A 12,841-nucleotide genomic window follows, 5' to 3' on the forward strand; every position below is an offset into this window, starting at 1 on the left:
TCGAAATAAAGCACAATAGATTAAAAGGGAGCTCATAGACATGCCATCTTAAGATAACGCTGCTAGTGCCAACTCATCTAAGTCAAGGCAACTGCAAGTCACTTAGAGATTCTAGCATATCGACCTTCCATGGAATATAAAGCTTTTACAAGAAGATCATGTTTCCCACTGGGCGATCTGCAAACTCGATAAAATCTATTGTGTATGAGAGTACTCAGGGACGTATGTTCTGCACGACATGAGCATTGGTAGTCAGATCGGCCCGAATATGGTAGTTGGCGACTTGCTAAAAGGCGAACATCCCCGCACTTTCTCCGGCTTCCCTTTTTTGTGATATATCACCACGTCTACAGAATCGGTTTGTTTCCAACCTATTCGCAAGACTTCCTATGGTTCTCATCATTGTTCCTTCACACCTATCTTATAAAATGTCCGGAAGGCTTAACGGCAAGGTTGCTATCGCCACTGGGGGCGCTCTTGGATTTGGCGAAGGGATTGTGATCAAGTTCGTCCAGGAGGGCGCATTAGTTGTTATTGTCGATCTGCATAAAGAGAATGGAGAGCGAGTTCTCGCATCACAGCCCCGGGAAACGGCCATATTTGTTCAGGGCGATGTGTCCTCCGAGCAAGATTGGGAAAAGGTGCGCGACACGACACTTTCTCGGTTTGGGAAGATCGACATTGTGGTGAACAACGCAGGGATTGTTAACAGCGCGATTGTATGTATGGCCTACAATTTACATAGAATTTTACTAACGCATGAGTAGTCATCTCTCGAACTTACTGAAAAAGAATTTGATCGTCTTTGCAGAGTCAACATCAAAAGCCTTTACTTCAGTGCCAGAGTGATTGCTCCATGTATTCAGAAGCAAGGTACTGGTGGTGCTTTTATCAATATCTCTAGCATAAGTGCTCTTCGTCCTCGCCCGAATCTTGTATGGTACGCAGCTACCAAGGGTGCTGCCAGTGCGGTATGTTTGATCACTTGACAGGTGTTCACGATCTGTATTGGCTTGTGCTAATTTTCGGATCTTTTTGTTAATCCAGGCCACCAAGGGACTAGCAGCTGAGTTGGCCCAAGATAATATCAGATGCAATGCCATATTCCCCGTGGCTGGAGAGACTGCAATGTAAGTCTTTGCCTCCTTATCAATTGACAATCACTAATGATAATCCTGGACTTGACAGGATTCCATTGGTCCTTGGAAAGCCCGATACGCCCGAAAATCGCGCGAAGTTATTGTCTGGTATTCCACTTGGGCGATTTGCAACACCTGCGGATATCGCGAATGCAGCATGCTTCCTTGCCAGCGACGAGGCTAATTTCATAACCGGGGTGGAGCTGCCAGTAGATGGTGGAAGAGCTTTGAATTAGTCGCAGAACATTTAAAGAAGCCATATGCATCCAAGTTCTCCCACTTTCAAGTTTTTAGGCTCAATTTTCAAGACGGCGTTCTATGATGACACCATGTTGACGATGTGTCTCTAGATCAAGATATAGAATTTATCGTCTTTTTACCTGCCGATCATAAACTTCTGACCTTTTTTTCTAGTAAAAAGAAGAGCTCGGAGACTCGGTAACAAGAGATACCTACGGATTTGTTGCTCCCGTCTATTAAAAACTAACACTACGACGGACCAGGCTTTAGCAAGTCTAATCCAAAGCGTGTTCGTGACAGGTATACATGTATCCGCACGCAAGTGCTCCAGTTTCCTCTGGCAGCCTACATCATGTATTACCAACAAAGACAGATGTTGCACAATAGCTTCATAACAGTCAGAAGAGTGTACCCATTGCCATCAATAATATATTTCTAGCGTTCTGTGAGTATTTACTCTAGTCCGATATTTCTTTCAAAAGCCAGTCAATGCCATCCAGCAACTCTTGCGCAGCTTGTCCCGACGTTGATATCTCCGGGAAAATCCAGAAGGCATGCGGCAGTCCCTGATAGACATTTACCCTGACAGGAACGCTGTTTTGAGGTCTCGTTAGCGCAAAGCAGAATAAGTCATTTTGCAAGATAAAGCCTACCCATATTCCTCGAGTTTGTCCGCATATGCCAAACCCTCATCTCTCAACGGGTCCCGGCCACAAACCTGAATATATGCCGGTGGCAGATCCGTGAAATCCATAGCGAGGAGGGGAGAGACCGACATGTCCGCGGCATCGGGTGGGCTATACCATTCAAGAAACTGTACCATAGATTGCCGACACAGAATTGGGGTATCATGGTAGTAATTCATGCTCTCAAGCCCAAGATCGCGATAGTGAGGAGTGCTTTGGCACACAATAGGAATGCGAAGAAGTTGGCCACTGATAGTTACACCCCGAGCTTTTGCCTGATGGCATATGACTGCTGCCTTTATAAGAGTATTAGCCATTTCCAAATACCTTTGTCACCGGTTGTAGTCAAAAATACCAAGTTTGCACCGGCACTTGTACCGCCAACAAGGATCTTGTTGACGTTGGCCTTGTGTGTAACTTGATTGGCGAGAACCTGGTTCAAAAAGACAGATTAGTGTGAGAAACCAAAGGATTGTCCACTTATTCAATACCCATTCCAATGTGGCCCATGCATCATTTAGAGCGGCAGGATATGGGTGCTCGGGTGCACTTTCTTGAATTAGCGTAGTCCCAAGGAGCAGACAGATAGACAGAATACTTTCATACAGCCTGTAGTTTACGCCCACAACAACCATTCTAGTGCTCACACAAATGCCTCTGCAGGTTCGATCTTCGCCCTCGAGGTCTCCTAACGCCCAGCCTCCTCCATGAAAGCTGATCAGAGGTCAATTTCCGCATTAATAGCGAGTGAAAACGGAGGAAAAGACTCACTATATCATAATAGGTAATCCTTCACTCGGGGGGTATGGTGTATAAATCCGTAGTTTTGTTTCTACACCATCTTCCGAGGAAATAACCTGATCATTGACAACCAGACCCTTGTTAATCGGCACCGCCTTGTTTTGTCCACCCATTTTGACATTCAACATGATTTCACGTAGGCTTTTGACATTCCCAACTAGCGTCGGAACAGAAGCTTTGTTCTTGAAGTAAAACTGAGTGCTGTTAGCTCGCTTAAATGTGTCTCTAATCAGCGTGTTTGGACTCGGCTTGTTTGGGCTCCTACCTCCTCCCATTCAAGGTGCTCTTGTCCATATTCGTAACGACGAGCAAGCCATTGACCATTTTCGCTCGAGACTTTTCCTGGACTCATACTGAGCTGCGCTTCAAAAATAGAAATAAAACTAACTTCAAGTGTTACAGAAGACAAGGATAATAACCCACTGTCTTTTGCTATGTAAAAGAGGAGTCGGATAAATCGAAGTTTAAAATCTGTGATTTATCAAGAAAGTGAACAAAAATAGGTCCACCGTATTGGAGTTATTGCTGACATCAATAGGGCCATTAACTCGGCAGCACCAAGTTTGCCGTTTTGGCCCCGGACCAGTGTGTTTTCTCTATACATTTGAACGGCACGGGATCCTCGACTATCCGAGACGGCGACTTGAATACCTCGGGGACTTTCTCGTTCTCCACAGGGCCAAAGATTTGTGACACGTGATTCATCGCTCTGATAGAATGATTTGCCCAAATGTAAAATTCTAGGCAAGGTGAAACGTTTTTCTATATCAATAGAGCAAGGCTGAAGTGCTCATCATCTATGAGTTTTGTGCATTTGCTTTCATGTCTGATAGATTACGTTGATTACTATATTTCACCGTGCTCATTGAATAATAGAAGGCGCCATGGTTTGAGAATAGAATTGAATTAAAGTATCAACATGCTTCATGCTTCTAGTTTGTGATTTGTGAATCGGAATATTGAGCCTGAAGAGAGAAACTCGGTATACTCTACTTAAAAAAAGCCTGCACTGCATATGAATGCAGGCTTGATGAGACAGGTTCTATATACTTTTGCGAAAAACTTTTAACTGTCCATCCATCCATTCCGAGCATGCATACCAAACTAGAGGAGCGAGGAGATGGTGGCTTCAAAGTCTTCCGGCTCGCGGCCCAGCAGTTCACGCAAGAGAGGAGATGCAGCACTAGCCTCTCCTAGGCGGAATGCTTCAAAAGCGCTTGCCCAGGCTGCGCCGTAGTCAACACCACGGTAGGTGAGGAGTTTGGGCCGACCTTAGGCTGCCTTCCAAACTCTTCATCGGAGACCTGGCGGATCGTCACCGGCTTCTTTACAAGCTTAGCCAGGATATCGACCGTCTCTTGAAGAGTCAAGACCTTGGTACCAGAGAGAAGAACAGTTTTGTTGCGGAATTTGAACTCCTTTGGGTTCTCGGCGAAGCGTCTCAGGAGCTCGGCGGTGCCTTCTCCCAATTCCTCGCGCTTGACCCAGGCAATGCCAGGGCCAGACCCATCATGCGCAATCTTGATCTCATCAACTGGGTTGCGAGGATCAAAGAAGGCGGTGTAAAGGTTGTACGATTCGGAGTAAAGACCTTCGCGTACAACTGTGTATTCAAACCCGGGATGCTGGCGGACGCACTCTTCGAGATACTTCTCGGTCATCAAATGGGGCTGCATCACATGGGCCACTGATCTTTTGTTATCTTCGCGGCCGGCGAATCCTAGAGATCCGTAAAAGATGTATTTTACACCGGCACGGATAGCGAAGTCGATCGCAGTTCGGTGACGCTGCAGCGCTGATGGTTAGTTATTATTGATCACTGACTCAAAACACTTACCTCGGCACGGTGCTCCACTTCGACTGAAGCATACGAAATGAGAAACAATGTGTCGATATCTTCAAAAGCATGCTCCAGATTCGCGTTGAAGTCGTAATCAGCCTTTCGGACAGTTGCTCCGGCAGCTGCCGCAAAGTCTAAGTTGGCAGGGTTGCGAGCGATAAAGACGAGGTCGTTAGCAGGATGGCGAGGGAGAAGATGCTTGACAGTGCCACCGCCAATGCCTCCCGAGGCAGGAAAGACGCCGATTCTGTGACTGGCCATGGTGAATAGAGAAGATAAAGTGTAGTGAGTGAAAAGGGTGAGGACCTGATTATAGTGAAAAAATTGCCGATCTTTTAAGGCTGAATTTCAATTGTAAGTTCTCCTTGCGTTTGAAACTTCTGATCAGAGGGTTTTCATGATGAGAGAACTATGTAATTTTTCATCTAGCTATGACCTCAGAGACAGTGGATCTAAGGATCTCATGATAGAATGCGAACCACCATAGCGGAGACTTTATCAAGATGAATGCTTTCAAATATCTCCGAGGCCTGGGGAACGACCTGTGTTGGGCCGAGCCGTGGCTGAACGAGACTTGGGGTTTGGGAGCCCAGGTCGAAGAACCGGAATGCCGTCTGGTCACGATTCGGCCCGAGGTGGAACATCTTTGTCTTCAGTAATCAGTCGCAGGATATACTTCAGTCCCTTTTAATTTAGAGAGAAGGCAATTAGAGAGATGACTGGCAATGTCGCCATTAAGTTGCTGGCTATTCTACCAACATTCTGTACGAAGGCTGTGTAGTTTTTAAGTGTGAATTAAACTTCGGAATTTATCTCGACATCTGGCCGTAAATATAACTATAACTTTATTCTCGTTTGCTAAAAGATATCGTCGTTTCGAATGGTGATGGAGATTCTAAGCCATCGGTATGTACACTCGGAACTTGACTACCTCGGGGTCTGCTTCGGTTTCTTAAGCTACGTGAGATGCGTTAGTCTTTCTTTAGACCACCCGTGGACGCTGATGAGTATCATAGTGGCTATCTTGAATTTCAACGTTGGGTTCTCCTTAGCCTAGTCACCCGTTTATATGTACCTCAATTTTCCTGTCAAACCTCACCTGGTTTGTTTGTATCTGAACTTTCTGAGGAAGGTAAGAGTGAAACCGAAGAAAGAACCGAGCCACGCCTAGGACAAGTCATTCTACGACATTCGACGTATTGCCAGTAGTCACATACTACAAACAGTAATAGAAAAATGTCATGGTGTTCGCCCGCCAGTTCTATCGGAGTGCTACGAGCTCACCTCTTGCGAAAGTCCGCTCAGCTGTACTTCCCTTAGTTCGTTTCTTCCTCTAATTATTAATTGCTTATACAAATCATCGTCCTAGTACACGTTCTGATTTTGCACATCGTAAATAAGAGTGGAGACTGCAAAAAGAATGTCTATTTCGGCAAACACGAGGAAGCACCGGAGTGGAACCCGTCAATTATCCTTTCATTTTTATATATAAATGAGGGCCGATAAGGGCCGCCCTCCAGATGTTTTTCTGAGCGATCTATATGCGACTTGTCGAGGCCTAGGCTGAGCCACGTGGGAGATTTGTAGGGAGCTTCGCAAATGCGTTTGATTGTCCCACGTCAACCGCACGAGTGTCAGCAAGCCATATCGCCTTTAACGGGCTATGATCGAAACTCCCGTTTGTAAGAGATTTACCGTGTGAGCTCGGTTTGTGACCTGCCGAAATCCGCCAAGGCACGCAGCGAAATACAAAGGCTTATTAGGACCGACAGGGGGTTCAAAGCTTAATATCAAGATCATCAGCACGCGTCTAAGAACGTGCTCATATAACATCCATGATTAGCTGAAAATCCACAACGTTCGGAAATTAACTTGGCACCTTGCTTGGCGCCAAGTCTTATCACTTCAGTGTTCATAGAGCAACTAAACAGGTCGAGTGCCATGATGGCCCCCATAGTTGCTGTTTCTAGGGAAGAAACGGCTTGCGATCAGCATACAATTTCACTTAAGCCTAATAGAATGTTCAAAACTCATCCTTTTGAACAACGCCTTCCAGCTTTGGAATCCAGGGTGCTCGACACTTGGTAAAGAGCTCTACGGCAGGTTTGGCTTCCTGCAATAGATTGGGATGATCAACAGTTCCGACCTGGACTACGGCCATTCCGCCGAAAGCCTCGTTATCGGCTGTTTTGTATATAGTTCCTCCGCAGTCTTCACAAAAGTGCAATGTGAGTTTCATGCCGGTCTCGTGGATTTGCGTGTTCGTTTTTGCGGAACCAGTAGTGACCGAAAATTCATTTTCGGGGACTAGGACATTTGTTGTGTGGGTACTACCGCTGATCTTCTGGCAAGAAAAACAATAGCAGAGTGCCTACAAATAAGGGTTTATCTTAGCACCTGGATGCATAAATCAGTAGTGGGTAATCAGTGTGTACCATCCCTTGTGGGTCTCCTTTAAATTCATATTTCAGCTTTCCGCAAAAGCATGAACCAGACGGCATCTTGTTTTGGCTTGGTATGATGTGGAATAAGAGAATAGACTTCTTTCTGTGTTGTTCGTTCAAGACGAGAATTTTTCCGATTTTGGGGGGTCAACTTTTTCTTAAATATTTTGGGGCCTTGTGTCTCGAGCACCTTCGCTGGTGAACAGTGGTGAATAAGTGGCTGCCTACTACTTAGAAGTAGAGTCATTTGATCATAATCCTGCTATGCGAGGAAATGAGGCGTTTTGACTTCGAATTCTTGTCTCGGTGTAATAGGGCGGCCTGTCATTTGTTCTCGCGTTAAAGAGGCGTCGGGTGCGGTTTGAGATGTGGGAGTGGGGTAAATGTGGCAACATCCCAGGCTCCTGATCGAGGTTCGTGGCCACGGCTTATACTTTACGAATTTTTTGACTTTGGAAGACCGATCTCGACCGAACGCTGCTCATTCCACCTCGATTCCACCTTACTGGAGATTTTCTGCCTCAGGCATCAAGATAGCCTGCCTTTCTTATCTTCCATACCTTGTCATCCACACATATCTTCGCATGATCACGAGTTTCTGGCTTTGAGATTTCAAAGCAGCTACGACTATCTGGATCTGACGTAGTATACTTGGTGAGATGGTGTCTCGGAATCTTCTCCAACTGAAGCGCATTGATTCTTTCCGAACTGCAATAAGTCGAAACAATAGTTTCCGAGCAAGCTTAGCTTGGAGCGAGGAGCTCATTTACAGCAAACGGGGTCCGTACTATATCCACATTGATGGCGCGTACTTTGGTTTAAAACGGTACAGCATCATCAACAGCAATGATCAAGCCAGTTCTGATTCGGAAAATCTCGGTCTCCCAAGTTTCTGAATGTCTGGATTCCAAGCCTCATGGGCCTTCCGTGTCTCGATAAGGTGGTATTATGATCCTTTGGCCAGCCTGAAAATTATGAACCAGCTTCATAAAAAAAGCTCTTTAACCAACTTCTGACATCTTCTTCCGGAAATACGAAGGGAGCTCTCAGGCCAGAAGGCATGTCTCTTGAGGACATGTTCTCTCCCATTTGAAACTCATAATTAGAGGTTGCAAGTAAATAAGGACCCTCGTTCCAAAGCTGCGTCACAACGTCGAGATGTGCAAATGGATGGTCAGTAAAGGTACAACGGTGACGAAGCCGCCCATGAGATAGGTCATAGGGCCATTGAGTTGGGAGCTCTGGGGGATCTAGGTTATTTTTGTGAGGATCTCTCTTCTCAAGTTTCTCAATTTCATCTATCAAACGAAGTTTATCGCTGAATGTAATAGTAAGGCACGGGCAAATCTCGATCATTCCAGAATGCTGAAAGTCAGTATTTTCGAGTAGTTTTGACGTCGGACAGACAATAAAACCACGAAACTTATCACGTAGGGTCAGGCGATGAGCTTTACGTTTCGCCCTTGGGTGAAGAAGCCAGCATTCATCGCAGAATTTCCAGCGACTATCCTCAAGCTGGCGGAGTAACTGTACTCGGGGCCGTTGCTCAATATTCGTATTGATACAAAGGAGCGGTCTTGATTCGGGTGGGCAAATGTGGGCAAATTGAACGGGTTTAGTACCTAGGAGGTAGCGAAAGGCCTCATAGAGATATTTGCAAGACAGCGAAAAGCAGACCTGGTCAGGTACTGAAAGCTGACGGGAAATCTCCAGCACTATTCCGAAAGGAAGGTTCGCGTTCATAGAAAAAGCCAGCTGCTTGCAGGAAGAACATCCTCTCACTGTAGAGTAGATACGCTTCATGTTGTTCTGGTGGTGCAAAGTGGCGAAAGCTATTGGTAAAATGAACACGAAATTGCATTGGCATTATCCGTATCACATTGCTAGGATATATTTCCATCCGTGGATCGAAATGCTGAAATTTCCGAATTGGGCGGGAATGATGGCAGAAATGCGTAATCCCGACAAGGTCGACTTTCCGTATTTGGGACAGTATGTGATTGAAGAAAATTACTAATAATACGAGAATGAGCAAAATGAGGGTATCATAAGATGCGAAAGTTTTACCGAAGTGAACAGAGCTAGGTCGAGGAGTCTGAGTCAACCTTGGTAATTGATACTACTGGTACTAGCAGTATTTGTGAGTACTACTATTAACTTGCAGAAGTTGAAATTGTATCAATGACACTTAGAATTTGTCCGCGGGAAGCAAACTGCCCAGGCGCCCAGATTGAGGCAGTGCCAGTGCAGTGCCCAGGTGGTGACCTCGGGGGCCTCGGGCTTCCATCCTTGGAAGAACTTGAATCCCTGGAGTGCTAGTAACTTGTTGTGAATGTGCAAGTGACCTCGGGATATGGCGGTGTTGGTCAAAAATATACAGCAGCATCAACTTGAACTTTTTTTTCGTAGTATTTGCAAATCATGTCCAATCTGGTTTTGGTGAAGTTCCTCTTCAAGTTTGTTTAACTGTAGATCTCACACTTAACCGGCACCGTCGGATAGGTACAAACAGTGGGTATTCGAGTCCCAAAATCGAGGATCGATTACTGGACTCCCCCTTGTTTCAACGGCCTCTAGTGTGGGGATCTGTTCTAACTTGCTTCTGGAAGGTGCTTGATTCCCGGTTTCTCCGCACCGGAGGTCCAAGAACCCTAACTAAACCCTACGGTTTAACTCGATCCGATGATATCTTCTCTAGCGGCCGAGTCGCGCATGAGGGGCCCCGGGGGGGTCTTCGCCGGCCCGGTTGGGGTTGAGCCGGGCCGGGAACAAGCCGGGCCTGGGGTTGGTTCGTTCGTGCCCGACAGGCAAATCATACCTGTTATAGAAGGCGGTGCGTGGGGGCGTGCATGAATTCTAAAACACGAAGGGTTATGTAAGCGATTTTCTGTGGCGCATCCGACAGCTTTTTTGGATCTATATACGCGTTTTGGGTGCATTTTGTACATTATTTCGACGCTAGAAAAAAAAACTGGATCAGATAGGATCTTTTGCCGTACTAGGAGACTCGGTGTAAGCTCGAATCAATCACTTATCAGGCGCTATCATGATGTAGTTATGATTTTAGGTAATTTTTCTCCATTTTTCTCCATTTTTCTCCATCGCCACGCGCCAAGAGAAAAAAATATGGGTCGCTATGTCTTCACCTCTGGTCAACCTCCACGTCGCGCGACCTCCGGATTTCTTTCTTCTTGTCTATCTCGTCTGGACGCCTGCCATATTCACTCCTCTCCAAAATAGGCCGTCATGACCGCTCACGAAGCCCCCCAATATGTCGCGGACGACATTGAAGTCTACAATGACTCCACCGATGCTGAAAAGCAGTACCAGAAAGATTCTGTCCCTGAAGATGACCCCTTTGGAAATGAAGAATCCGGGGAAGTCAAGTATCGAGTCATGAAGTGGTGGTAAGTACTCGACTTTACCCTTTCCCTGCATGGAATCATGTCACGAATTGCCTAACCTAACTCTTATGCAGGCAAGCTGGAATGCGTAAGAACCCATAATGTTCCGAGATTACAGCCATTGGAATCCCCCTTTCTAACAGAAAATGTAGTTATGGTTGCCGAAAACATTTCGCTTGGTATTCTATCTCTTCCGTCTGCTGTGGCCACTCTTGGAATTGTCCCGTAAGCATCTCCTATGAGCTTGTCTTTACGAGACGATGGCTGATCATTCGCTAGTTCGTTCCTCATTCTTCTCGGCCTTTCTGGCATTTCATGGTATACCGGATATGTCATGGGCCAGTTCAAGCTGCGCTTCCCCCAGGTGCACAGTATGGGTGATGCCGGTGAACTTCTTCTGGGTCCCATAGGCCGAGAGGTTGCCTTCGTCGGCCAGCTGCTGTTCATTATCTTCTTGATGGCCAGTCACATCCTTACATTCTCCGTGTTGTTTAACACCATCACCGACCACGGCACCTGCACTATCGTTTTTGGTGTCGTTGGCTTGATCTTTTGCTGTATTTGCGCATTGCCACGCACATCTGGAAAGGTATTCTATATGTCGATTGTTTCTGCTATTAGTATCCTGGTCGCCACTCTTGTTACCATGATCTCTATTGGAGTCGACGCCCCCGATAATGTTCAAAACGATATCACCACCGAAGTCTCCTTTGTCGACGCCTTCCTTGCTGTCACCAACATCGTTTTCGCCTACATTGCCCATGTGTCTTTCTTCGGCATCATGTCTGAAATGGAGGATGCGCGCGAGTTCCCGAAGGCCCTCGCTATGCTGCAGGTTGTTGATACTACAATGTACATTGTGACGGCGATGGTTATCTACTGCTACGCAGGCCCCGACGTGAAGTCTCCAGCTCTGTCGTCAGCTGGCCCGATCATGAAGAAGGTCGCTTACGGCCTGGCCATTCCAACTGTACGTGTCTTTACTCTTGCTTTAATTTGTCGACAAATTTCTCACTCTCCATAGGTTGTTGTTGCCGGTGTCGTTTTCGGTCACGTTGCCTGCAAGTACATTTATGTTCGTATCTTCCGTGGCGATCGCTCCCACCACATGCACCAAAACAGCCCTCTTGCACTCGGAACCTGGGTTGCTATTGCCCTGAGCACTTGGACTATTGCCTGGATCATCGCCGAGTCGATTCCTGTATTCAACGACTTGCTCAGCTTAATCGTATGCCCTCCCCCCCCCCCTTGTGTTATGCGTCACTAATACCTCTGCGCAGAGTGCCTTATTCGGTAGTTGGTTCAGTTGTAAGTTCATACCCACCCCATAATAGAAGATCGAGTATGAAGCAGAGCTAATCCTGCATAGACGGACTGCCCGCCCTATTCTGGATTGTTATGAACAAGGGACAGTTGACCGCCAACTGGAAGAAGATCACTCTCTTGATCATCAACCTCATCATTCTGGGAATTGCCTGCGCTATCGTAAGTCATAGAGCTCTGTTCTCTGCCAAAATTGAAACCTTTTCTAATAATACTAGTGCGGTTTGGGACTTTACGTCTCAGGCAAGTCGATCAACGAAAGCTCGTCCAAAGCTACCTGGACTTGCGCCAACAACGCCACTTAGATGAGGTACTTTAGAGATTGAAAATTTCTCCGTCGCTACGTCTGAGACAATTGTTTTTTATAAGTTTATGTTGGTACATTTATCAGGGTATGGGTTCTTTCTGATTAGACTGCTATAGAATGGCTGCACATGACTGGGCGAGCCTAGTCATTGTATATAGATTTTGCTCATTTACATAGAAGCTTCGCATTTTTGCATTCAACAAGTTGCTGTATATGATTATGAAATCTTCTCTTGACCGTGAAATCCGAAGTAAAAGAGCTGTACCAATTACTCTCTAACTTATCGCAGGTTGACAATATCTTTCGCCGACACATGTGGCTGTAGCGCTCCATCAGGTAGCAATAATCGATTCGGTGCTTCCGCCGTCTTCCCTAACTATAAGGCTCTGCCACCTCCTCAGTGAAGCTATTCTACCTTTATAAGTTTGATTCTAACACTTCAGGGTGCTGAGTATATAACCGTGTAGGGTACCAAGTAGTATGCCGTATACCTCTAATACTGGCTTTCTACACCCCTTTCCGTTCACGGGCCTGACTTCAGGTACTATTCTAGAGGTACTATTTACTACACAATATACTTGTCTCCGTCCAAAAATTAAAGGGAATACTATAGTAAATTTGGGACGCTGCTGTCCCTGGCAGAAACACTGGGTCGAT

The 12,841-nt window shown here is 46.1% G+C and overlaps 5 protein-coding genes across 5 annotated transcripts; 2 read left to right on the forward strand and 3 right to left on the reverse strand.

The window, feature by feature from the left end:
- Nucleotides 1-353: 353 nt before the first annotated feature.
- On the forward strand, nucleotides 354-1,375 carry N7481_003228 (uncharacterized protein; the record flags this gene model as incomplete). The annotated part of the gene is made up of 4 exons (XM_057262447.1): nucleotides 354-719; nucleotides 768-971; nucleotides 1,048-1,130; nucleotides 1,189-1,375. Coding segments are annotated over 4 exons (840 nt in total), but the record flags the coding sequence as incomplete, so codon positions are not given.
- Nucleotides 1,376-1,837: 462 nt separating this feature from the next.
- Nucleotides 1,838-3,218, reverse strand: N7481_003229 (alpha/beta hydrolase; the record flags this gene model as incomplete). The annotated part of the gene is made up of 7 exons (XM_057262448.1): nucleotides 1,838-1,973; nucleotides 2,033-2,361; nucleotides 2,421-2,498; nucleotides 2,557-2,614; nucleotides 2,672-2,779; nucleotides 2,837-3,060; nucleotides 3,132-3,218. The coding sequence occupies 7 exons, from the start codon at nucleotides 3,216-3,218 to the stop codon at nucleotides 1,838-1,840; spliced, it is 1,020 nt and encodes a 339-aa protein (XP_057124109.1).
- Nucleotides 3,219-4,059: 841 nt separating this feature from the next.
- N7481_003230 (uncharacterized protein) lies at nucleotides 4,060-4,967 on the reverse strand (the record flags this gene model as incomplete). Its single annotated transcript, XM_057262449.1, has 2 exons — nucleotides 4,060-4,653; nucleotides 4,704-4,967. 2 exons carry the CDS (start codon nucleotides 4,965-4,967, stop codon nucleotides 4,060-4,062), a joined length of 858 nt encoding a protein of 285 aa, XP_057124110.1.
- A 1,762-nt stretch (nucleotides 4,968-6,729) lies between these two features.
- Nucleotides 6,730-7,207, reverse strand: N7481_003231 (GFA family protein; the record flags this gene model as incomplete). The annotated part of the gene is made up of 2 exons (XM_057262450.1): nucleotides 6,730-7,077; nucleotides 7,142-7,207. 2 exons carry the CDS (start codon nucleotides 7,205-7,207, stop codon nucleotides 6,730-6,732), a joined length of 414 nt encoding a protein of 137 aa, XP_057124111.1.
- Nucleotides 7,208-10,396: 3,189 nt separating this feature from the next.
- On the forward strand, nucleotides 10,397-12,182 carry N7481_003232 (uncharacterized protein; the record flags this gene model as incomplete). The annotated part of the gene is made up of 8 exons (XM_057262451.1): nucleotides 10,397-10,557; nucleotides 10,629-10,642; nucleotides 10,707-10,779; nucleotides 10,834-11,524; nucleotides 11,579-11,782; nucleotides 11,835-11,862; nucleotides 11,924-12,039; nucleotides 12,096-12,182. The coding sequence occupies 8 exons, from the start codon at nucleotides 10,397-10,399 to the stop codon at nucleotides 12,180-12,182; spliced, it is 1,374 nt and encodes a 457-aa protein (XP_057124112.1).
- Nucleotides 12,183-12,841: the final 659 nt, after the last annotated feature.

The sequence above is a fragment of the Penicillium waksmanii genome, assembly GCF_028829765.1.
Source record: "Penicillium waksmanii strain IBT 27052 chromosome Unknown utg000004l:1.0-5674109.0:1.0-5678898.0, whole genome shotgun sequence".
NCBI classification, from domain to species: Eukaryota; Fungi; Ascomycota; class Eurotiomycetes; order Eurotiales; family Aspergillaceae; genus Penicillium; species Penicillium waksmanii.